This window comes from Haliaeetus leucocephalus, unplaced genomic scaffold, assembly GCF_000737465.1.
Source record: "Haliaeetus leucocephalus isolate CR32 unplaced genomic scaffold, Haliaeetus_leucocephalus-4.0 Scaffold1, whole genome shotgun sequence".
In the NCBI taxonomy this organism is placed as follows: domain Eukaryota; kingdom Metazoa; phylum Chordata; class Aves; order Accipitriformes; family Accipitridae; genus Haliaeetus; species Haliaeetus leucocephalus.
In genome coordinates this window covers 12,151,937-12,176,251 of record NW_010972437.1, presented here as the reverse complement: position 1 = coordinate 12,176,251, position 24,315 = coordinate 12,151,937, and the positions used below count along the sequence as shown (strand labels likewise).

At 37.6% G+C, this 24,315-nt stretch overlaps 1 protein-coding gene across 2 annotated transcripts; it reads left to right on the top strand.

The window, feature by feature from the left end:
- The first annotated feature begins 1,619 nt into the window (after nucleotides 1–1,619).
- On the top strand, nucleotides 1,620–23,355 carry HAT1 (histone acetyltransferase 1). Of its 2 annotated transcripts, none has more exons than XM_010566852.1 (11): nucleotides 1,620–1,681; nucleotides 2,974–3,045; nucleotides 5,685–5,760; nucleotides 7,380–7,500; nucleotides 13,431–13,610; nucleotides 13,840–13,961; nucleotides 14,462–14,566; nucleotides 14,910–15,016; nucleotides 17,588–17,739; nucleotides 19,059–19,175; nucleotides 22,957–23,355. In XM_010566852.1, exons 2-11 carry the CDS (start codon nucleotides 2,985–2,987, stop codon nucleotides 23,122–23,124), a joined length of 1,209 nt encoding a protein of 402 aa, XP_010565154.1. In that variant the 5' UTR covers nucleotides 1,620–1,681; nucleotides 2,974–2,984; the 3' UTR covers nucleotides 23,125–23,355. The 2 variants fall into 2 exon arrangements, with proteins under 2 accessions (XP_010565154.1, XP_010565144.1); XM_010566842.1 differs by having other exon boundaries at nucleotides 1,672–1,751.
- The last annotated feature ends 960 nt before the right edge of the window (nucleotides 23,356–24,315 follow it).

Here is a 24,315-nt window from a genome sequence, read left to right as displayed (position 1 = left end):
GCTCCCCTCGGCGTGCTCCCCTCAGCGGCCGCAGCGGCCGCCGCAGGTCTCCGGGGTGGAGGGGAGCGGGGCGGCGGCCGGCGGGACCGGCCCTGCCTCTGCCTCCTGCCCCGCCTGCCCTCGGCGGGCTCCCAGGGCGGGAGTGGCGTCGCTACGCCCTCGCCCCCCGCGTTAGCCGCCACACGGACCCACCGCGGGCGGTGTCGGCTGCCCGTATCTGCGCGGCTTGGACGGCCTGTCACCTGCCTCACCAAAGGCACCAGGAGCGCGGCCGCGGGTCCTTGCCGGGGGGCTGCTGGTAGCGCCTCCATAGCGCGAAACTGAACTTTTTAAAATGCTGCTGAAACTCGTTTCTGGCGTAACAGCGGCAGCCGTTCCCTTGAGGGTCAGCGAAGCTATCTATACCTGTTGATACAGAGTGCTGAAACTGTTCATAGACCGGTACTCTGGCAGCATGGCTGCAAAGTGGCAGTAGCCCCGTATTTCAAACAAAGAAATGGAGGCACAAAGTAATCAATTCTGGCTGGAATTCAGTAGCTTCCAACAGCCTCTTGTAATAGGTTAGCAGCAGAGCACGCTGACTTGCTTTACACCTCAAAATGAAAAACATGCAGGCCACAGCCTCAAGAAAGGAGAAATTTATACTTTGGACAGTTCAATCGCAGTAAGTGCTTATAAAACCTGACTTAAATAATAATGCATGTTTTGTCTTGCTGTACTGTTTCCAGGGCCCAACGAGTTCTCTGTAATTACACGACTGGAAAACATAAAAAAGGCAGTTTCTGTTATACCTCAGATAATACAGTGAGATTTAAAACTCCAGTATAGTAGTTGGGAGTTTAGAATGGTAGTCACGAAACAATGACTCGTCTCTCCTAGGTTTAAAACAACTCATTTTCTCTAGAAAGTAGAACTTCTTTCAGTTATGGGTCAACAAAAACTTCCTGAAGATAACTTGTACGTGCCAGCTGACAGCAGAAATAGTTTTGCCAGAAACCTGCCTGTTTGGTAAGCATTTGACCACTAAACCGCTTTGTTTGGCAAGTGCCTGTATGTGCTTGTCGCAGAGTAATAGCGTGCATCAGGACACAGACCCTTAGAAGGAAATTGCAGAAACCTCCATGGTCCGTCCAGCAGTGGCTGTAACGAGTGGTTCAGCCTATGGCTTCCTTTTTTACTGATGATAAAGCTCTAGTTTTTCCCTCTAGTTGAAGTGTAACGGGCACTGAGCCCGTACAAGGTCTGTACGTGAAGAAAGAATGGAAGTAAAAGAGGTTGCTCTGCCCGCTCCAAAGCGGGAAGGGCGGACGCTGTATCTTAGGCCTCTTCACAGCAGGTTAGCCCTCGGTTTAGCCCGGAGCGCTCAGAGGGGGAGCCGCGCTCCCGGCTGAAACGGAACCGGCAGCTGAGGCCCAGCCCGCCGCAGGTGCGAGGCCGCGGCAGACAGCACTGCGCATGTGCGCCGGCCAAGCCCAGTCAGCCCGGGCTCCCGGCGGCGGCGGCGGCTACCTGGGGGCGGGCTATGCAAACGAGCAATGGGGCGGACACGCTTCTTAAAGGCTCCCGCCGGGACGGCGCTGGGCATGCGCGTGGGCTACGCGCCTCGCACAGTGCAGCGATTGGCTCCTCGCTGCGTTTCGGCGGGCGGAAGCGGAAGTGTATGTGTGTGCGCTCACTTCCGGTGAGTGGGCGCGCGGGTTGATTCGTTCTGCCCGGGTGACTGGGCCGCCGCCGCTCTTCGGAAATGGCGGGTAAGTCCTTGGGCCTGGGCTGCCCTGCGCCGCCCGCCTGCGCTCCGAGGGCTGGCAGGGCCCGCCCTGCCACCCTGACCGCGGAGGGGGGCGGCGGCGGCTCGTCCGCTGGAGGGAGCAGGTCTGGGCGCTTGCCGGCGCCTTTCCGCGAGGTGGAGTGGGGTGCCGGGGGCGGTCGACTCTGTCCCCCCTCTGCCGGGCTCATGCGGGCGCTGGCAGGGCCCCGGTGCCGCCCGCGCTCTGGGAGCGCTGTGGCCGGGACATGGGGTGAGGAAGCGGAGCGTGAGCTCGGGGCGGCCGTGGCGGAACCAGCGGGTGAGGGCTGACCGCGGTGAGCTCGGGCGACCGGGGGAATCGGGTGTCTGGGTGGGGAGCGCGGCTAACTTTCCGCCCCCATGGTCATGCTGCTGCGGGGCAGGCAGGCAGGCATCCTCGGGCTCACGGTCCCCGCGGTTGGTAGTGGTAAACCAGCGTGTACCTCCGTGCCTACTAGTCTAGTGGGGGTGGGGAGGGAATCAAAAACCCAGACTTGTTTTTACTTAAAGTTTACTATTCGAAGTCAGAGGAAGAACTTTCTGATGAGACTTCTGAAATGAAGGGGGGGGGCTGGATTTGTAAAGCAGCTGAAAAATACCACGATAAGTGAAACCTGTCTTCTGTGCTGGATTATGCTTTGAAAAACAGACTAGATGCAATTTGTTATTTCTTTCTACATCTGCTCTGGAAGAGAAGTGGTAACTAGATAATTGCTGGTGGTAGTGATAATAGCTGGTGTAGTTTGTGAACACTTGTTTATGAAATCACTTAATGCAAACACTTGAAATACCTTGAAGATGTTACCTAACATGTTCTTTAAAGGAAACATCTGTTAGACTGAATTCTTAATTTCTACTTGGAGCTTTCAAATATGTTTTATTAGTAATAACTTAAAACATTTAAATATTTTTATTATAATGCCCTTCGTTCTCAGAAACTGAGAGAGAGATACTTATGGTCTGTTTTCTAGTTGCAGAAAAGCATTTGAGATAAATCTCTATATTCCTTCTACACATTGTAGCATATTGTAGCTTTTTTAACCTACTTGTTCAGTACTTCTTGTGGGTTTGTGTTGTGTGTTTTTTCTGGTTTTGAGAAGCTTTTTCTAAATATGTTCCTTGAATAATAGCGACACATAGATTGTACACATCATAAGTCTCTTTAAAAAAAAAATCTTTTTCTTCAGGACTTACTGCTATGGAGAAGAAGCTGGCTGAATACAAGTGTAATACAAATGAAGCAATTCAGCTGAAACTAGGTAATGTCACTTTTAAAATATTGTGCACTTGATACTGGAATATTTTAGTACCTTCTTAAGAAACTTCCTTATACTTAAATACTCCCAGGTTTTAATATGTACTTATTAATACAAGTATACAAACACAAGAATGGGAATACATAATCTAGTTTTGCTGAGACTACTACAATTGAAGTACATCTGTAGAAATTAAGTCCTGTCTCTGCGTACCATTGTCATCAGCAATTTATTAGCATGTTACCAGAGGGCATTGGAGTTACATCTTGTCTTATTTTCTTGAAGTAATCATTATGTTCTTTTAGCTTCCCTTTTCTTCTCTAATCCCTATGCTGTGGTGCAGTCGTAAGTATGTCTTCTTCATGGTGACCATAGCAAGAGAACTCATTTCTTTAGGGTTACAAATATCTGGGTTTATATTTTTTAACATCTTTCCCTTTCCTCTGTCTTTGATGGGGAAAAAAAATAAAAGCAAGAAAGAAGGCTGAGAAGTGTTGTTGGGTTGGGGTTTTTGCTGTCCTGTCCCGTCCCCGTCCCCCCATCTGGATTACACAAGATATTTTTAATGAAAATTGTTCAAAATATGAATAGAAAAAATGTCAATCTCTCAAACTGTTTATTGCTCTCCATAGCTAATTTGCTAGTATGCAGACAGAATTACTGAACTAGTGGTGGACTTGCTTATATCTCAAACTTAGGTTCAGCAGTAATAACTTGAAGAATAAGGCAGACCTGTCTAATTTCCAGTATTTCCAGCCCTTCAGCAATTTGTTCCCTTTAGCAGTACAAGTACCATAATTTATTAAGAAAATAAAAGTAATGAACCTGTTAATCACTTTTCAGAACTACTACTAGCAATCTGTTCCTTATAGTTTAGTAGCATTTTCAATGGTCACCTTCAGCTTGTGAGCCAAAACGTCATTATAACCAAAATACTGAAGTTTTTAAGCCACTGTAATTATGAAGTATTTCTCTCCCTCTTAAACATTATTTCAAATAATGGTTTTATGACTAGATCTAGTATTTTACTCTTCTCTTCTACCTTTCTAATAACAAAGGAAAGAATGAGAGATAATGACAACTGAGTGAATTTTGTCTAGAAATCCAAGGAGCTACTATATCAGGTTTCAGAGAGACTGCTAGAGGGTTTTTAATTAAGGTACCCATTCTTTCAGAGAGTGTAGATGTTCCACGATGAGAAGCTACAAAGTAGTACCATTTAAAAAAAAAGCATGTATTTCCTACATGCATAAAAGCAGTCATAAATTATCCTCTTCAGGGTCCTAATTTCTTCCATGGTGACAGTTCAGAATTGCTCTTTGGGTTTTGTTTGGTTTCTTTTTTGTTGTTGCCTCAAATCTGTTGCTCTTTGAATTAAACCTGACAAGACAAGAGCAACCATTCTCTTTTGCTTTTGAGAGGGCCAAACTTTTATCTTGTCACTAGGACACTCATTTGCATTTTTCTCTTTGAATAATTACTTTCTAACATTATCAGAAAAAACTTCTTTCTTCATCTCTGCTTTTAATGGAGTAAAGCAGCAATGAAGCTGTAGTTCCATATTCCACAGGCTTTAAAAAAAAAAAGCCTTAATAGCAGCATTAACTCCTACAACATTGCATGCTAATGCAATATTAACTCATTCAACATTAAAAATGTGTACCTGTTGTCTTGAGCTATTTGTGCCTTGTTAATGTGGCTGAACTATCACTTTAATGCCTAAGTTAAGAGTTACATCCCTTCCAATTGTAGGTAATTTTTTAAATTGCAAATACACAGAGGATGTTTGGAAATCAGGTTTCACAGTCTTCTAAAATTCTAGAAAATCCTACTTTAATCTCTAATTTCATTTATTAATCATAAATCATATATTTTATGATGGAAGAACTCCTGTCACAATTGCTGTGGAGCAACTGCTGTAACTCCATAAGCATGAATAAAGTGCTTGTTTGGTAAGTTACTGAGTTTGAGTAGATGCCATTGTAGCAAATGTTTTAACATTACCAAAAAAGACCTTGTTTAATACTAGGCTTTGAGGAAAAGTAGAGAGTCGGGGGGGGGGGGGGGAAAATCACTGATTATTTTAGTAATATTGGTACAAATACCAGTAAAGTATTGGTGCAGCTCTTTTGTATGTATCTATGCTGATTCTCAAAAAATTTGACATGAACATAAGTGCACATAAACATTTCTTTCCGTTCATTACTCCATGAATACCCCCTACAGTGAACTATGTAGAAGAATGGCAGAATGAGAAGGCAACATTGATTACAGGATCAATCTGGCTTACTGCAGGAGTATCCAGCTGGGCAGTGTCCTCAGTGTTCAAGATGAAGTTAAAGGCAGTAACATTCAGGCGATACATACATGAAATATATACATGTATACATCTGTGTCAATTTCTCAGTTTTATTCTGCTTAATGATTTGATCTCCTCAGGTCAAATAACATGCATCTAAATTGCACAAGATGTCTTTGTCTTTTATGTGCCAGCCTAACGTAGATAGGTTCATAATTGAAGTGTCTGACTGTAGTGGAAGAATGCACGAACATCTAGCAGGGCATCTGTGGATAAACAAACTGAAGCTGATGACTTGGTCATGCTCTTTGGTTTTTTGGTTGTTTTTTTTTTTTCTTCTCAGTTCGCTTTCCTGAGGATTTGGAGGATGACAACACAACATTTAATCCAGAGTATAGCCATCAAGTATTTGGAGATGAGTAAGTTAAAGCATCCAGAGTCAAATTAATAGGTCTGGAAGGGGAAAGTTGCTTCCAAATTGTTAGAAAACAAGAAATCCTTCTATACCAAGCTATTTCAAATGACACAGCAGTACTTCAGTTTTATGACTGTATAGTTAAACAGTGGCCTTGGTGCCTAGCTCATAGAGTTTGAGCCTGTAGTGATTTTATATGCTATTTTTAAGGTCAGTTAGCAGAGAATGAAATACCTGGTTTTGTAGTCAGAATTACTTGTTTAAGTGGGTATTGTGTTCATGGCATTTTTCTAAGACTAAGAAAGAATTACCAATTCTTGCTAATAACTTACACAGTAATGTGTACCACAAAACCAAATATCTAGCAACAGTATATCAATTTATTTTTTACTATTACATGGGGTTTTTAGTGAATGAAGTGTAGAAGTCAAGTATTAACTTAAACTCACATTGTTGGCTGTTCTACATCATTGAATGTTAAGTGTACCAAATCCAGGGTTTTATTTTCTCTAATATGTACACTTCTAACCAGTTAGATGTGCAGAGGATACAGAAACTATAGAACAGTATTGTTTCTGGTTTTAAGTATGCTGACTTTCATTAATATTGTGGGGAAGTCAGCCACTCTGTCCCTAGTGCTAAAGTGTCATTTAATATTTTCAGTAGAGTGACATTCAACAATCTGGCCATAGTTTAAAACAAACAAACAAAAAAACCCCCTAACTATATTAATTGTAATAAAATTAGTTAACACTATTACACATCTACTGCAGCTGTCACTGACAATAATATACTTTTAGTAATGGGAGAACTCTCCAATCTGTCAGTATAACTAACAAGCAAATTCTTGTTCTGGCACTTATACTTTAAATTTTAAATTATAAGTGTGCTACCATAAAAGAAAAATCTCAGTAAAAAAAAAAATTAACTATACATTAAAATAACAAAAAAGAACCTGTTTCATTGTGAACATTGCCATTTTCTGCAGTTCAGTTTTTTGCCTGAAAAGAAGTTCTCTATACTTTGTAACAGTACAGTGTTTATGTTCAGAAAACTCATATTTTCAAAGTGTAAAAAAGGCTTTTCTATTCTATACTTTTTTTTTGCATTTACTCAGTTCTAGTTATGTTGGATAACTATATAGAAACTGTCCACCAAAACCACACTTATTCCTATGACTGGTTACTATTTGTTTTATACAGTATAAATTGCAGCAGTGTGTTCCAAAATATTATACTACACTGCAAAATAAGTTTTAATAAATGTTATTGATCAATTAATAAACAATGAGTTTAAGATATTGAAAAACATAAATGCAGTATTAGCTGTTTCGGGTATTTTTTCTTGAGCTGTCACGTTAAGGGCACAGACACTGCCTTACTGAGTTCAGGAACATGTTCTCTTTCTCCACTAGAGGAGCAAAATAACTAGTGGAAATAAGTGTAAGGCATTAGCTCTGTCTAGATAGCACACATCCAGTTTGATTCCCTTTTTCTGTTAGGAAGATTAGTGTACCTCGCTGGGAAAGATGATGTGAACTTCAAAGCGTATTAAATTAAAGCACTGTGATGTGAATGTTTCGCTGTGTATAGAGTTCCTGATTGTTCTTTTCTCTTTCCTCAGTGAAGTTGCTTTTGGCTACAAGGGACTGAAGATCCTCTTGTACTATATTGCTGGTAACCTGTCAACGCTCTTCCGCATCGAATATACGTCTAAAGTTAATGAAAAGTTTGACTGTGTGGAGGTAAAGACAGAACCAGACCTGCACTTAAAATGTTATTGAGAAGGTTTAGTTGGGATATGGACAAGAATTTTAGGTTTAGTAATAGCCCACCCAAACATGATTTACATTAAAAGCAAATAAACAAAGATTCCTTTGTTGCTAAGCTGAAAAAAGCTTTGAACTTCATCTCTGCATTTTCACATTGTTCCTCCTTTGACTGCAGTACCATCAAAATTGTGTCAAACAGTACAGTCAAACGTGACGTGCTAATACCAAACCCAGTTCTGCAAAAAACCACAGCAACTTAGGAAGTCTGTATTTTCATGTTAACTGTCTCCAGGAGGAGGACTAGCATTGGTGGTTTTTATATTGAAGAGAATTCAGTAAGAAGGAAAAGGAGGCTTCTGTAAACACTTCATGAGGTAGGATACTTGACTGTGTCTCTTTAAATGGCAGGTGTGGAGAACAAGTGAAGCAGAAGTGAGATTAGAAACTTCTGGTTGCGTATCATGCGTTTTATATCTTACTTCAAGGAACACAATAATATAATTACCTGCAGGGTGTCTTGTTTGATTTGGGGTTCTTTTTTAACTATTTTCTCTTTTTGCCTACAGTTTTTTCAAGCTTATAGAAAAGCTTTTTTTTTTTCTCCTGTCCTTTTGCCTATATGCTCTCAGAATATTGTTGAGATAACCCGCAAAAGCTAAGCTAATTAGTCTTTCAGCCAATTGAAGAAAGGTATATGGAACTTAGGAATAAAATACCTTCTTAACAATGTTTTTAACTGTTAAACACTTGTATAAGTACCCGTACAGTTATTTAGAAAAACTCAGGTTTTCAGAGTGGTCTCTGATGCATTAAGAAAACTTATTATCATCCAAGTTTTACTTGGTTATAAGGAAGAAAAAACTGAGTTGGTCTCTTTCCAAGAGAGCTATTGATATGGTTATTGATGAATCTTTATAATACTCTGTAGTGTGAAATGGCTATATATTTGCACTGCCTTCAAATTACTCTGCATGCGAAAAGCTTTTTTTTTTTTAAAGTAAACATCTTTATAGTCATCGAGCTGTATTTTAAGTTCCTAATTTAAAATTCATTGGAGTTTATTTAAATATTTTCAAGGAAAGGCCTATTTTAAAGGAAAAAACATTGGAATGGCTTTGTTAAATGAATTTTAAAGATTTGCCCTTCCTTGTTCTGAAGTTGTGTTAGAATATACTTAGTTCAGCAGGCTAAGTGCCTGGACATGTCTGAAATACTTTTGAGGCTAGGGCAACACATCTTAGGAGTGAAAGGTCATGCTCTTCAATCTTTAGAAGGTTTTTAGTAATAAGGAAAAAAGGAAAGCTTGTTGTCAAAGTAGTAATCCTAATAAAATCAAGCAGTCCAACCTTTCACCAATATAATTTCAAAATCATGTCACAACAGGAATCCACACTACAGCACACTTATACTCACAGTCTATCTAATTTCTGTACAAATGGCAAAGCCACTTTTCTGGAGGTATGAGCAAGGTAAACAAGGTCTGTCTTGCCCTTAGCACACTCTGCAACTTTTTTGATTGTTCAGAATCCTTGCTTCTTTCAAGCCCTGTTTCCTATACTGAATTATTCCTCCAATTGCTTAAGGGATTGAGATGGGGACAAAAAAGAGGATCTTTTCAAGCTAGGCTTCTATATACTTTCCAGAGTATTTACAGATTTCGAATTGGAAGAATGTGGTAGCTTACCCTGTGCTTCCCTTGGTATTATTAGCACTGTACATCCAAATAGGCTGCTTATATGGCTATACCTAAACCTAAGTAGGAAAAAAAGATACGATGGTCGTCAATCTTGTTCTGCATTTGTATTTGCCATTAGTTTAACCACCTTAAGGTATGAATGTATTTGCAGAGATTAAAACATAAACTGTCATTACAGCAGGGTGTTAATTTAAATGCGTATTAACATTTACTTTTTCTAAGTTAACTGTTTAGTTGCAGATCTCGGTTTATTCAGGATAATCATACTAAGATATGGACTATCTGCCATACATGACAGATAATCTTTGCACTGTGAATAGATGGTGTTTAGGCAAGGACAGCAGTTTCTGCTTTTAACATAACTGGTTACAAGCGTAAAGTTAGTTTTAATGCTCTGCAAAGTTATTCACAGATTAGGATTTTGTATCTAAATACCCACACAAGTCCATTCAACAGCAGGTAGTTTTATTCTGTGATATTAAGTTTGGTTCCATCATTGCTAAAGCAGCTGCTACAACCTCTGCTAGGGACTGACAGAAATATTTGTCCCAATACCACTATGTTTTTTTTCTCCAAGATCTTCTTAAACATGAGGTAAAATATAAGATCCTGAAATGTCAAGAGCCAGAACTGCAGTGATATTTATGCGTCTTAATATCATCTCCCTAAAGACGGATCTAAACCATGTTAGTGGGGAAGACTCAGCAAAGTATGATTGTGTTTTGAACAGAAGTTGGCCCTTCATTTAGTGAAAACAGACAGAATTTATCCCTTGGGTGGAGTTGATTCTTTCAAATATCTGAAGAGAGGCTGCTTTCTTCTAGTGTAAATATTAATAGCATTGACCTCCGAATTGCTTGCTGTTTTGAGATTTGCAGCTGTTCAAGTATCTTCCTTTTCATCTGCATTTTATGATGGGGTGGGGGAAATTATTTCACTAACCTCTGAAACAGTCTTTACTATAAATGTACTTATCTTGCTTTGCAGCTGGTCTAATATATTTGCTTTACACAAAAGTTAATGAAAAAGCGTAATTTTAATATTGGGCATCTTTTTTTTTTTTTTTTTTTTTTTAGTACTACTAGTGATCACTCCATTGCTCCCCACTGGAATTAATACATGTAATTGTTAGAGAAATTCAGCTTTCAAATATGTTTTTTAATTATTTTAAATTAAGTCACTTTGAAACAGCATCTTTGGTATACAAATGTCATAACTGCCTGTTAGTACAAGAATAATATCTATATTAAAACTATCCAGAGTCAAATGCAATGTACAAAGAGAGACTGTCCACTTAAGTAGTCCGACTACAAATCAAGTTTAGTTACAAGCCTATACCAAATTCCTCATCATCACCTCACATGATTCTGATTATGAAGGTAATACATGACAGGCAGTACTTCCATGAAGCGTAAGCAAAACAACTCTAGGTTGGCTTCATTCAGGTTTTTGCACGCTTCATTGTAAGTGGCTTTTCCTATGTTTAACACTGCTGCAGTAGTCAACTGGGATTGTTTTTCCAAACAGAAACCTGTGCATCATCGTGTGCATCCATGCCAGTTGGTAAGATACGAGTGCCTTGCTCTGATATAAGAAATTAGCCTCTCACCAATATCAAAAAATACACAAGGGAAAGGCAGTAAAATTCTGGGAACTCCTTGGCTTATGGGCACCTCAGAGAGGACTGTTTGGAAAGTGTCTACTAAGTAATGGATGTTTCCATTAATAAGTACAGGTATTAATGAAACCAATTACTTGTATGCTGTTGATGTTTCAAGATTGCAGTATTCCAGGACTTACTAACTGCAAATTGGATCCCTTAAACTTATGCCACCATTCAAACTGAGGATTCTGGGATTTCCTCTGTAAGAAAGGGAAATCTTGTTAACGATAAAAGTAACTGAAGAGTATAGTTTCTTTATGTCAGACCCCATTTCAAGGGAAGAGAAATTTAAGGAGGCAGTAGGTGAAAATGTGTTGTAGTCTCATAGAACTAAGAAGGATTATCTACTGCTTTATCTGCTAAGCCTCTGTTCTCATTACTTAATTCTTTCTATTTTATGTAAAACAAGATTTTTCTGTGGTGGCAGCCAGTGATGGGTGCATTATCTTACATGCCTTCAGCAGGTGAAAGTTTGTCTTCCTTCTTACTACTAATGAAGAAACTTGGAAATGTGAGGGGAGCAAAATCATTTAAACATTCTTTATATAATACTTCATACTGCATATTCACCCTTTTTAGATATCTTCCACATACTCTGAGTTATTGAACTGATGCTCAGAAGTATTGTTTTACTTCTAGATTATTTTTACATTCTTTTTTCAGATGCATAAAATGAAAGTCACTACAGATTCTGAGTTGTGGTTTCCTACAGCTTTGTCAGCAGTGCAGACTTAAGGTCTGTGTAAATGATGCACTTGCAGTTTTTTTTTTAAAAAAAAAGCATTTCTAAAATGTGTTCCATACAAATACTTTTTCTTTATGTAATTCATTGATTCTGAAAGAAATGGCTGATTTTGTCTAATGCTGTTAAATCAGTAAGTGTAAAGAAAATATGTTTAACTGATATTGCTTTAAGAAGAATAGCAAAGGTTCCAGTAAATGCATCTCCTTTGTTTTGAGAATGAAATGGATTTAAAGATTGTACGCATTTTAACTAGGTTCTTACACCAAGTATTGTAGAGCTATATTTTAACTGCTTAATAGTGCTCTCTACAAATATAAATATAAATGTTGGTAGTACCAAACCATTAAGAATAAAACTTGTTTGTGCTGAACTACATCCATCTTTCTCTACACTGAAAATGTAACTGAATGATAAAGTGCTATTCATTTGCAGGTGCATTGCTTCTACTTAAGGGACTATGGTTGAAAGGACAGGAATTAGTAGCATGTTGTATTAGCCTTTTGTAGTGTATTTTGTTCTAAGCATCTTAATTTCCCTGTTTTAAATGCTAAGTAGCAAGGGTCTTGGTTTTGAACTAATACCCATCATGCATGTAAACGGTGTGAAAGAGCTGCTTAGTAAGTTAACACAAAGTGTTCTTGTGTCAGTCCTTGTGGAAATAGATACAATACAAACATTACAGCTGAACTCACGGCAAACTCCATTAAGTAAAAACCTGGATTCATTGTCCAGAGGAAAGTTTGAATTGAATGTAAGCTCATTTTGTTGAATGTGATGTCAGGCTTTTAGGGGTTGTATTGAGGAGTACGGTTTTGTTAAGTTGAGACCAATTCATTAAGTTTTATTGCCTGGTGAGAAGCAGTAATACGTTATTGTGAAACTTCATCAAATATTCATGGTTAAAAAGAAGTAGTAAATGTATTCAATCAAGTGGTCTTTTTGGGGTCTGAAAAGGATTATGAAGTCTGCTCAGCTGATGGTCTTTAACTTTCACTTTGGTTATCTGAAAAGAGTCGTTTTAATGTCTGAATTTAATTTTGGTGTCAGAATATTTCATCTCCCCCAGTATGTTAGACTATAGGTCAGATTTGCTGACAGTATCCTTAAATTATATTTTTATTATTTTATGTCAAACATTGTTTTCAAAATGTTCTTTAATTAGAATGTGGGATGTTGTCTCTGAGTTTGTAATGTGTTTTGCAGCTGATCCTATAGGCAGGCATTTCGAGCAGGGAGACGTAAGAATGCAAGAGTATGCTAGCTGTCACTTTCCTGTTTGGGAGCTACCATTTTTGGTCTTTGTCCCTTTTCTTCCACCTAGTTCTGCACTGCCTAATACCTCTTACAAGCTGCTGATTGGGAACCTGAGTTCCACAAGGCTGTGTAGCATAGTCTTGGAGAATTGCTGGCCGGAAATTCTTAGCTTCTGAATATGCTGCGCTTTCAGAATAGCTATCAGCACTCTTAGGTTTTACTTGAACAAATGTAACAATTTTGAAACATAAAAGTGTTCATGAACTTATGCTGTAACTACTTTTGATGCTTACAGTGGCTGGATTGTGACCTTTCTAGATCTCATCAGTGCAGCTCCTTTACTTTCTGGAAGGTCACTACTGAACAACAGGAACGCTTGCTTTTGCTGCTTCTTTTTTCTTTTTTTTTTTCTTCTTCCTTTTTTTTTCTTAATTACTGTTAGAACATAGCATGTCTCTTATATTCATTTCTTATAGCACAATAGTGACACCAATGCTGTCTTTTTCTAATCTTCCACTGATCCTGCCCCCTTTTGTAATCTCCAGGCAGATGATGTCGAAAGTAAAATTAGAGAAATCATTCCTCCTGGTTTTTGCACAAACACAGATGACTTTGTGTCTCTTCTGGAGAAGGAGGTCAACTTCAGGCCCTTTGGAATGCTGCTACACACATATTCTGTCCATAATGAGGAAGCTGGTGAAGATATAACATACCAGATATACAAGGTATGAAAAATAAGTTAAACTGCTTTCGAGCAACCAAATTAAGTTTTACTTTGCAATTATATACTTTCAGTAATGTTTCAACTATAATATATAAATACTGTCACTTTACCAGTTTATTGATAATTATAAATACACTTTTTTATATTGGAGAATTTAATTAGGTTTTGCATTTTTTTTCCTCTTACATCTGTGATAGGTTTCACCTGACTTCTCCTGGCTTTTTCCCTAGGCCGACATGACATGTCCAGGCTTTCGAGAATATCATGAAAGGCTTCAGACGTTCTTGATGTGGTTTATTGAAACTGCTAGCTTTATTGATGTAGATGATGAAAGATGGAACTACTTTCTAGTGTAAGTACAGTTCTAAAGCAACAGTGGACCTTATTACCTCCACAAAGCCTGCGTTTTAATTGTGGCTGGCCAATTATTGGAGCAGTATAATGATATTTTTCCCAGGAAAGAAGAACCATTGTTTATGAGCCTTGAGTTTTCCTCCATTATGCTTTGGGAAAGCTTGAGAATAGAGCTGAATTAAATGCTGTTGTCCGTTAGAGCCCTGAATGTAGGCTTAAACAGTAAAATGAGCTTTGCCTGTGTTTTCTTTTACTTGCCACCTATTCATCTTTATAATAGGCAAGTGCACTGAAGTGCTGTAAAGAGGCCTGATTTATCCAAGTTGCTGCACACCAATTAAGTGAATTGTACATTCAGAACATAGCAGGTGTACCCATTGGGCCCTCACAGAGTAGCTTGCTGACACTGAAAATTCAGTTGGAGAATGGAAAAGAAAATGGACACTGCATGGGAGCGCGACTGTAATTGACCTGCTTGGCTTTCTGTTTTATCTGCAGATTTGAGAAGTATAATAAGGATGGAGCTACGCTCTTTGCGACCGTAGGCTACATGACAGTCTATAATTACTATGTGTACCCAGACAAAACCCGGCCACGTGTAAGGTAATTGGCGGCGTAACTCGTGCCTTGCCTTTTATTTCAGAAGAGGGAACTGCTGAAGTTCCCAATACTTGTTTATAATGGTGTTGATTTGTTTAAAAAAATCCCCATTATTAGCTGGCTATGCACTGATTTATTTCATTGTTCCCTTCTTGAAGCAGAGGGAATCTCAAACAAGTTTTGAATATTTAGCAATTTTAAGACTCTGTTAAAAATTATATTTTAACATGAAGAATGCTACATGTACTTCAGTCTAAAATGAAATACCATTTCATTTTTAAGCCTTTACATTATAATGTTCGCAAATGCATGCATTTGAACTGAAAATACATTCCTTTGTCTGTAGCCAGATGCTGATCTTGCCACCATTCCAAGGAGAAGGCCATGGTGCTCAGCTGCTTGAAACAGTTCATAGATACTATATGTCTTCTCCTGTGGTACTTGATATAACAGGTTTGTGTTAAATTTTTAACTTGTTTCACCTGTTTAATAAGTAATTTGTAGCATTCACAGGTTGTCAGCCTGCAAACTAACTTTCATGTTCATTTGTCAGAATTAAATGGCCTTTTGAAGATTTAGCTTCAGCTCAGTTCAGGATTAATAGTACTCTGGTTTACAGAAGAACTGTATATAATGTAGCTCCTTAAATCCTTTACTTGGAGAACAGCACACCAGGAAAATTCAATCCCTAGCGTGAACGGATTACCAGTTAATTAGCCATTTTATTGTGAGATACACAGCTGAGTTTGCCAAGAGATCAAGCTTTGTCAAATTCCTTGTTCAGCTTACTCCTATTAGCCAAAACTCAAAATTGGCGGGGGGAACAACACACCAAACTAAAATGGCATATTAATACTGGTGTGCAAGCCAAAATTTTACAGACAGTAAAAATCTGTAGAGAATTTGTGCTCCAGGAGCATGTATTGCTGGCTGAAAGCACCCATGATATTAGAGGTGTGTGCACAAATACCTAAAAATAAAAAATTCTTGAGGAAATAGCAGCAGGGGTAAAGTGTGTATGTGCATAAAAAATGGCTACAAACATGACATCTGTCCTGTGGTTTGAAGTCCAATATAGGAAGAAATGCAGTTTGAACACATGACTTGCCCATTCAATTCTAGGTGCTGTCTCAGACCTCATCTTAGTTAGAAATAACTCGCCCATTCTAATTAAAATACAATAGAACTCTTGCTTTCATAATGCATTGCTGCAGGATAATCCTAACATGAAGTAATCCACTTCATAATTTTAATCCAGTTCATGGGAACCTAAGGAAGTATAACTTCATGTATGCAACAGGAAATCACATGCATTTACTTTTTTCTTTTTCCTTTTAGTTGTACAAAGCTTTATATAGCTTTTGTAGCTGAGGATAAATAAAGTCTTAACATGGTACTGCATAAATCATGTGACATGTTCATGGCTCAGTGCCTTAAATGCAGGGTTGTAGCAAACAGTAAATGTGCACTAAAATAGGTTTTAATTTCTTTATGGAATAAAGCAGGAGAAAGTTTGCAATATTCTACATGGCACTCAAGTTATGGAAATTAAGACTTTTACAAAATTATTTATTGTTCTTTTTGAGGGGAAAATCAGGCTGGACAATGTTGATATGGCCAGGATATTTAGTTACGTAGCATCTAAAATTGTGAAGCAAAGCCTTTAACCTCTCTGAAAAGAGGAAATTAAGATCTACCTAATCTCTTTGAAAGAGCTAATGCTTTAAAAAAAAAAAAAAATTACTTTGGAGTTTCATATTTACATTTTGTTCTGCTTATAACTTGTCATCCTAACACAAGCTGATAGTGCTTACTTTACAGAAACTGCCTCGTCATCTTTTAACTAATCTGAGCAAAAGGAAATGGAATCAATTAACTTCAGTACAGCTTCTCCAATCTCTTCTGCAGAATAAGTGCTATAAGACTTGCCACACAAGATTAGGCCGCTCATGCACAAAACACTTAAACTGATACAATCATCATAAGCATTCTCCAACCCAAAAAATAAATTGCCAGTTGTGCAGTGCTGCATACACACAGCAAGAACTTCTATCCCAGTCCTTCTTCTTGGTAGCTTATTAGCTTTTGATCATCCTTAAACTGCAAATTTCAACTATTTACAGTGGTCCTCAAAACTAAAGAAAAACACAGCTGGGATGTAAGTTGTGTAGCAATAAATTCCACAATGCTAGTCCATGGAGAAAATGAGGGGAGGGGAACGTGACCCTGCTACTTATCTGTAGTAAGCCTGTCTGAACAATTAAGTAAGGAAGAAAGAAATATATTTCTAACATTGTAAGCATTTTCCTTCTGCATAGTTCATTAAGTGGGAACAAAGTTGCATGTGGGACCATGTTAATGTTCACTGAAGCTAGTTCTCAACTTTGGTGTTTTTTCTAAAGCAACAGTTTTGATAGTTAGGCTACCATTTTAAGCAAAATGGAAGTAACTTGAAATTGTGATCAACATTTGCTTAGGTCCCTTCTAGCCTTTTAATTTTGGATAAGCTTGTCTTTTGGGTCCTTGTACCTTTCCCTGTCTTCCTTACTAACAAAGACTATAACTTGTGGTCAATATATATCTTTGGCTAGTTTAGTTGTATACAGTAGGATGGTTTCACCACTCTTTTTCCACGTAACTAGTTTGTGTTCTAGTAGTTCTACCACTCTGTCAAATATAGAATGGAACATAGAAGAAAAAAGGCTTTATACGTAGAGTAATTCTCTTTTTCCAAGGTGTTAAATTGGATCAAACATGTATAGTCAGTCTCTTAGAAATGCCTATATAATACTGTACAGTACTGCATGCACAAAATATTAGAAGTTTTGCTTTCTGCAAGCTCTTTAATGTCTACTGTCAAACATCTAAAACTTTGATAGCCGTACTTAGGATTAAGCACAGTTGTTTATATACTGATGAATACTGTATCTGCTTTTGTTTTCAATAGTTCTTTGTAATTACATACCAGAGATGAGGAAACAAATAATGCTGATGTTAACTACATGCTTTTTTAATTCTTTCTAGCTGAAGATCCATCTGAAAACTATGTGAAGCTAAGAGACTTTGTTCTTGTAAAGCTCTGTCAGGATTTGCTTTGCTTTTCTCCAGGAAAGTTAATGCAAGGTTTCAGTCAAGAAATGGTGATGGAAGCTCAACAAAAACTGAAAATAAATAAGGTATTAAATCAGAACAGTTGTAGTTGGATATATTCTTATCAAACTAGCAGAATAACAATTTAAACATAAAGGTGGAGACTTGGAATTTACACAGTCTGGCTTATTTCAACAGATTTTTAGGATGTATCTGGAGGGGAGATACCTAGCTTGTGGTTTTAGAGAACTTTTTTTTTTTACATACTAATTCTGTTCACATAATAGAATTTGACATGGTTTCCATTTCTCTCAAGTATATTTATACAAATAACAAGTGTTGTTTTGGGAATGCAGAACACTAAAGTAGCAAACAACTGCTACTAAGGCAGCTCTAAACACTTGGAGAACTAAACAGTTAAATTGAACAATTAAATTTACTGGTTGGTAGTCTCCTCAGTAAGTGATTAAACTCATTAGTGAGTATGGTAGTGAAAAGGCAGAGTTGCTTAATTAAAAATGTATTTGAATGTGGTTTAATGAAAACTTTGAGGCTTGAGGGATGGGGGGTGTGAAGCCATATTCAAATGTGTTCATGAAAATGGTATAGCTTGTATAAGGAAACTATATCTGCAGCCTTCTGTGACTAGTATATTAAACCTGAAAGGGTAAATAAGTTGGGTTTGTTTTTTTAACAGTATCTAAACATGTGCTAGTGTAGCAAACAAACACCATCTTATTTTTGTTCTGCTCAGCAAAAGAATACTTGGTCTTAAATTCTGTTTTCATACAGATGCAACAGTTAATACTAATACAGTAGCAACATGATTTTTTTTAATTCCTGGATGTGATACTAGCTGATCCTGGTTCCAAAAGCACTTCAGTTTTTCCATTTACTAATTCTTTCATTTTCTTCCCTAATAAATAGAAAACTTTAAATATAGTTGTTTCATTCTCATATTTAGAACTTCCAGGGGGCCTTGTGAAGGGCAGAAGGTATATGGAGGTTGTTAAAATTAGCAAAGTAGATACTGTTCAGCAAAATACTGCTTATTGTCACTCTAGTTCCAATCCTTCAGTTCTTTGAAGTATTTTTGGACTCTGGCTTCTGGGCTTTCTGCTGCCCGTTTACAGCAGGTCCTTGAAGCACCTCTACAGCTGGTGCAACACTGAGAGATCAGACACTGGCTGCGTGGAAGAAAATGGGTTTGAAGGAAAAACAAGAATGTTTATTCATTTAACCCACCAGATAAGAGGATAGGTTTGACAGAGGCTTTGTCCATGCCTCTAACTGTCTTCCGATAAGCTGAGGAACTATTCTAATCTTTCAGTATTTCTCCACTTTGAGTTCTGTTGAGTGACCTCTTTATTCAGACATGGTTTTTATTTTCCTTTCTGTTCATTAGCAACACACAAGACGAGTTTATGAAATTCTCCGATTGCGTGCAACAGATATGGGTGATGCAGAACAGTCCAGAAGCTATCGGTTGGATGTTAAAAGAAGACTGATTGGCCCCTATAAGGTGTATATGACTTAAGTATCATTTAATACTTATTTCAAGGCTAATTATACTTGATTTTACTTTCATTTCCATAAATGTAGTTGATGCCAATTATGTTGCCAATCAACTACTATTAGTTATGCAGTGTTCAACTGACACGTACACAGATGCAGAGAACGTTCACACATAGCAGTGCTGAAGATCCTGTGTTTGGCTCCTGACTGTTTCCTGCCCAATTCCAGCAGGAAGTTACTACTGAGCTTATGCTATCTAGCTACAAGTGGCATTACGCCCAGGTAGGCTTAAGGGGGAAAAAAAATCAGTTTCTGGAAAAGATTAAAAATATCTTGAAAAGACAAGCCAAAAGTCTGAAGAACAGTAAATGCTGTAATAAGTTTACACTGCAGATTAGGTATAGTTTAGGTTCCTGTTCTACTTTGTTAGCTAGGTCTTAACAAAACAGCTTGCTAGAAGTAATCGAGCCATGCCAACATAGAACTCTGTGCAGGTGGAATATAAAATAATTTCAGCAGTAAAGTTCAAGCAAGTACTAAACTTAGTACAAAGTAATTTTCTTAGTTCCTATTAAGTATGCTTCTCAGGATCTTCAGTGTAGTTGGTCTGTGTTGCATAAACTGACCCTTTGAGTTACAGATTTTTTTAACAAATATATATCCTAGTTGCTAATGGCATCAGTTTGTATTTAGAGTCAAAAGACCACAAATAAACGTAGATTTATTGCTATAACTAGCATGTTACCTACTCTCTTCAATTAAGTACTTGATAAGCAAACCAAAACCCTGTTGGAAAAGTTTCACCAAGTATGAGAAGTACCTTGATTAGCTTGCAAGCCTTCCTAAAGCAACACTTGCCCTGTTACACCAAAATAGCAAAACTTTGATTGTATTCATGTTGGACTTAAGGGGGCTGTTAGCAGAAATGAGAACCTAGCACTGTACTAAATACTTGGTCTGGAGATAACACTATGTCTTGCTGAGTGGTAGGACCTTAATCAAAACACTTTCATGAGTGTCTTTTCTCATTTGCTAAATTTCACTCAGTGTCCGCTACAAAGAAGGCTGTGATTTTTCAACTAACCGGACTGCTAACGTGGTTTCAGTTCTTTCACTCGGCACTGAAGTCCTATGAGGGAAATCCAAAATTCCATAAGCAGCTTCAATTCTAGCGCTTCTAGCAGTTGTTTCCACTTCAGTCTTTGCATGCAATAAATGCATTAATAACGAATGGATTTTGTATTGCTAGATATGCAATATTGCTACTTCAGAATATTGCATTTTTAATTTTTCAGTTATTTCAATGAGGATTCAAAAGAATCCTTAAAGCAGCCAACATCCTTTCTGTGATTTTGTTTCAGGTTCTGAAATACAGCCATCTTGTTTATGGTAGTTCTACCTAGTAAACAGCTTGCTTACATACTCGTTTTAAACAATATTTCCAATAAATTGTCATGGTGCTGTTTTCAAAAACTTTTCATAACTGCAATTAAACTAACCTTTAATATATGCACACACTAATTTAGAGGGGGAGAGAAGCAAATTTTAATAAAGAGTCAGAAATATTATTGTGTACTCTAATGCTGGTTTAATTTTTTATATAAAGAACTTCATAGCTTCATTTGAACAGTGCTGTACAGATGTAGAATAACTCTAAATTGCCACTACCTTAATTTAGTAAAAATGATATTGCATCTGACAGCTATTTCCTGGCTAACAGTAGCAGAAATAAAACTGTATGCAGAAACTCCAGATGAAAAAAAACTGTAATACATCTATTCCCCTTGAAGTCTTCACATTAGCAAGGAGCCTGTTGCTAAAAATACTGAGACTTTTATGTATATGGCACCACTAGATTGGAATGACAGATACAGCCAACTGTTGCTCTCGGTATAAGTACTACTAAAACAGGAAATAAAAGATTTGATATCTTAGTGAACAGAGCATCACTCTAAGGTAGTTCAAAGGGTGAGTAGCTTGTGAAATTTCAATTTCACTGTGGCTTCTCCATTTCTGAAGAACTCTGCTTTTTATGCTCATTAGTGGACTCTGCTGATAGACATGTCTTCTTGATCATGTCTTTGTTCTTCGTGTCATCCCTTCTGGAAGTAAATACCACTGCTGTGCTGCTTTTCTTAATCATAATACTTTGTTTGGGTTTGCTACTTGAACAGAATATACTTTTCTGCCCAGCCCAATAACTTGCTCCCAAAGAATCCTCTTGAAACTGCCCAGGTAAAAGGTCGCTGATGGCAGGTTTCAGAATCTTGTGTACCTGGACATGCTCATAGTATATTTGGAGGGAAACAGATATTGAAACAACTGGTTATCTGAAACATGCAGAGGAAGTTTGCTTTTTACCTGGAATCTGGAACTTGGAGATGGCCTAACACTACAGTATCAGATGTTACTGGCATTTAAAAGCTGACACCTTTTTTTCAGAGCTAATATTTATAATCTTAACAGATATTTCTATTAATTAAGCAGACTTTGAATTCTAGAATAAGGAGGCTTTAGTTTTTCTACTGATGGAAGCTTGCTCGGAAGGTACGCATCTCTATTTTCATTTGGGCAACTTCTCACATGTTTTGAGTATCTTATTCATTTTGACTAGGTAGAGCTAACATGAATCTAAAATTTGAACAGCAATGCTGCTTTTGACATCCTTTCTACAAGGAAATGTTTCTTGATTATTGGCCAGAAATGTGCCTGGAGACCTCATCAGGACTCTGATACAGAGCCTCCTTTTCTGAACTGAACTTTGCTGATCTGTGGGAGATTATAAGTTTTTCTGATCTTACCTATTTACAGTTTACTGTGGTCTCCACTCCTTCCTCCTGACCCTCAGCATCAATCATAGAAAGAAAACAAATTTTCCTTTGAGATAAGTGTAAAATTAAATAGAGTACAGAAGGGCTTTGGTTTTGAGACTGATAGTAGAAGTAGAATAGTTTGGGAAAATTTTGTTGTTTTAACAAACTCTATGATTTCGTAGGCATTGCAAAGATTTATTGATAAGATGCCAGGCATACATAGTGCATATATTTCTTTTATGAAATGTTGAATGACATTCGGCTCTTACAAAGCGAGGGAAGACTGAAGAATGGAAAGTAACTAAGAAACTGAGCAGTTCAGAAATGGATATCAGCTGTATAAAAGTATAGCTGGGGAAAGGAAAAACACCTCAAAATACTTTTGTATTTAAGAAATAGGTAAAAATATCACTTATGTGACACGGCAAGGGGAACTCCTCCTCTTCTTGCTGTACAAATGTTTATGCTTGTAAATAATCTTACTGCATTTCAGTGTTGTTACTGTTAATCTCTGGTAACTTCTGAATAATTTGTAACAATTTGTGAAATGCTCTTCTGTGTACAGGAGGCTTAAAATTAATTTTTGATGGTCAATTATGGGGAAATTAGTTGTCTGAACAGCCACATAATGGGATACCAGTGTGATTAATGTCAGCATAGAATTAAATATCCTGGTCAGTTTTCTACAGTCCAGTTTTTCATGCCATACATCTTCAGTAGTAGAATTACCATTAGACCTAACCTGTTTGGTTAAGGAGAAACTTTGAAACGTTTTTTCACTTCACTGGTTCATTGGTAACACAGAAACTATGAGGCTTTAACAGAAGAGATGTCCCAATCAAACACTATTACTGTTTTGCTTAGGATTAGGGACATCTTAAAGAACTAGATACTGAAATTGAATAAATTTAATGAAATACCATAGTCTTGTTGATTATTGGTTGTGTTCAAACTACTTTTTGTTTGATTGCTTAGAAAAAGCAGCGAGAACTTGCCAAGATGAGAAGGTGTCTAAGACCAGAAGAGCTGACAAATCAGTTGAACCAAATAGACCTAAACATGCAACATGAACAGTTAGAAGAGAGCTTCCAACAACTTGTTTCAGATTACCGAAGAGTCCTAGAACGACTTGCACAAGCCTGAGGATCCTGCCTGTACAGGAAACTTACAAATTTCTATACAGTGTTGTAAAGCACATCCTTAATTGCCACTTAACTGCAAAAAAATCTCATGTGACGTTTTAATCACATTAAAGGTGACTTGTGTTTCTGTGCATTTTGAATATTTTCTATTTTTGTGTTGTAGATTTTTAAATGTTGTACCTTAGGTTTGGGGGCACTTACTGCTGTAATAAACAATGTAGATTCTCAGATATAGTATCACTTCAATTGTGTTGATTTTCTTTTACCCTTCCTTTTTGCTTCAAGACTTAATAGATACCTGAATAGCAAGTTAATACATAAATCTAAGCAATATAAATATTGCATCTCTCAAATTTCTCCTAACTTGATCCTCCTCAGGCTGTTCTGCTTGGATCCTATTGTACTGTGTAGGGCCTGTGCGCTCTTTGGTTTAATGTCATGTAAGCAGTTTACAAGACTGGTTCTGTGGTGTGGCTGGTATGCTTCCTGAGTATCGGCTCTTCACCCTGTCTTAAAAGTGGATCCTGCTCCCCATAAGCTGCCAGACCCATTCTACTTAAGCCTCTACAGGCCTTGAGCATATTCTTTTTCAAACCCCCAAGTTTTCAGGTTCATGATTTCAGGAAAATACCTCGCAGTTGGGGAAACAGCCAAGACTTCGTATGGACTCCAAGAGCATTTCTACTAGTGTAAGAAACATACAAATCTGTAGGAAGCAAGTACCTTTTATATAGTTCCTTGACTCTGTTCTACTATCTATTACTTCTCAGACTTGAGGTTAGTTCTTAAATATCCTGTCTCTCTCCTCCCTCAAAAGAATAAATTATGCTATCTTTTCTTGCAGTTCAGCCTTTAGAACTGATTTGTCTTGGCCTGTAATCAAGAGGACTTAATCTGAATAAGGATCACTGAAATTTATTAACCATGTTTCATGGTCCTAATGGGTTTCAGGTCCAGTTTTCAAAACTGCAGTTTGTAGATTGACAGTTCTCTACTACTGCCTGATATGATGTGGAGAAAAGTGTGATGTTTTCCAAATGTTTAAAACATTCTGTGGGTTGTTTTTTTTTTATTTTCTATTAAATTCTTTTTAGAAATTTTAATCCTTCTGGCTAGGATATCTTGTCTGTATGATATGTTATTCTTCTACTGTAGTATCCAAATCTATTATGCTTATCAATAATAACAACTT

Bases quoted from the DNA above. Each gene is read 5' to 3' on its own strand.
- HAT1 (XM_010566842.1), top strand. The intron at 5,761-7,379 runs GTAAGTTAAAGC...CTCTTTCCTCAG, and splicing joins CATCAAGTATTTGGAGATGA to TGAAGTTGCTTTTGGCTACA. The intron at 14,567-14,909 runs GTAATTGGCGGC...CTTTGTCTGTAG, and splicing joins AAAACCCGGCCACGTGTAAG to CCAGATGCTGATCTTGCCAC.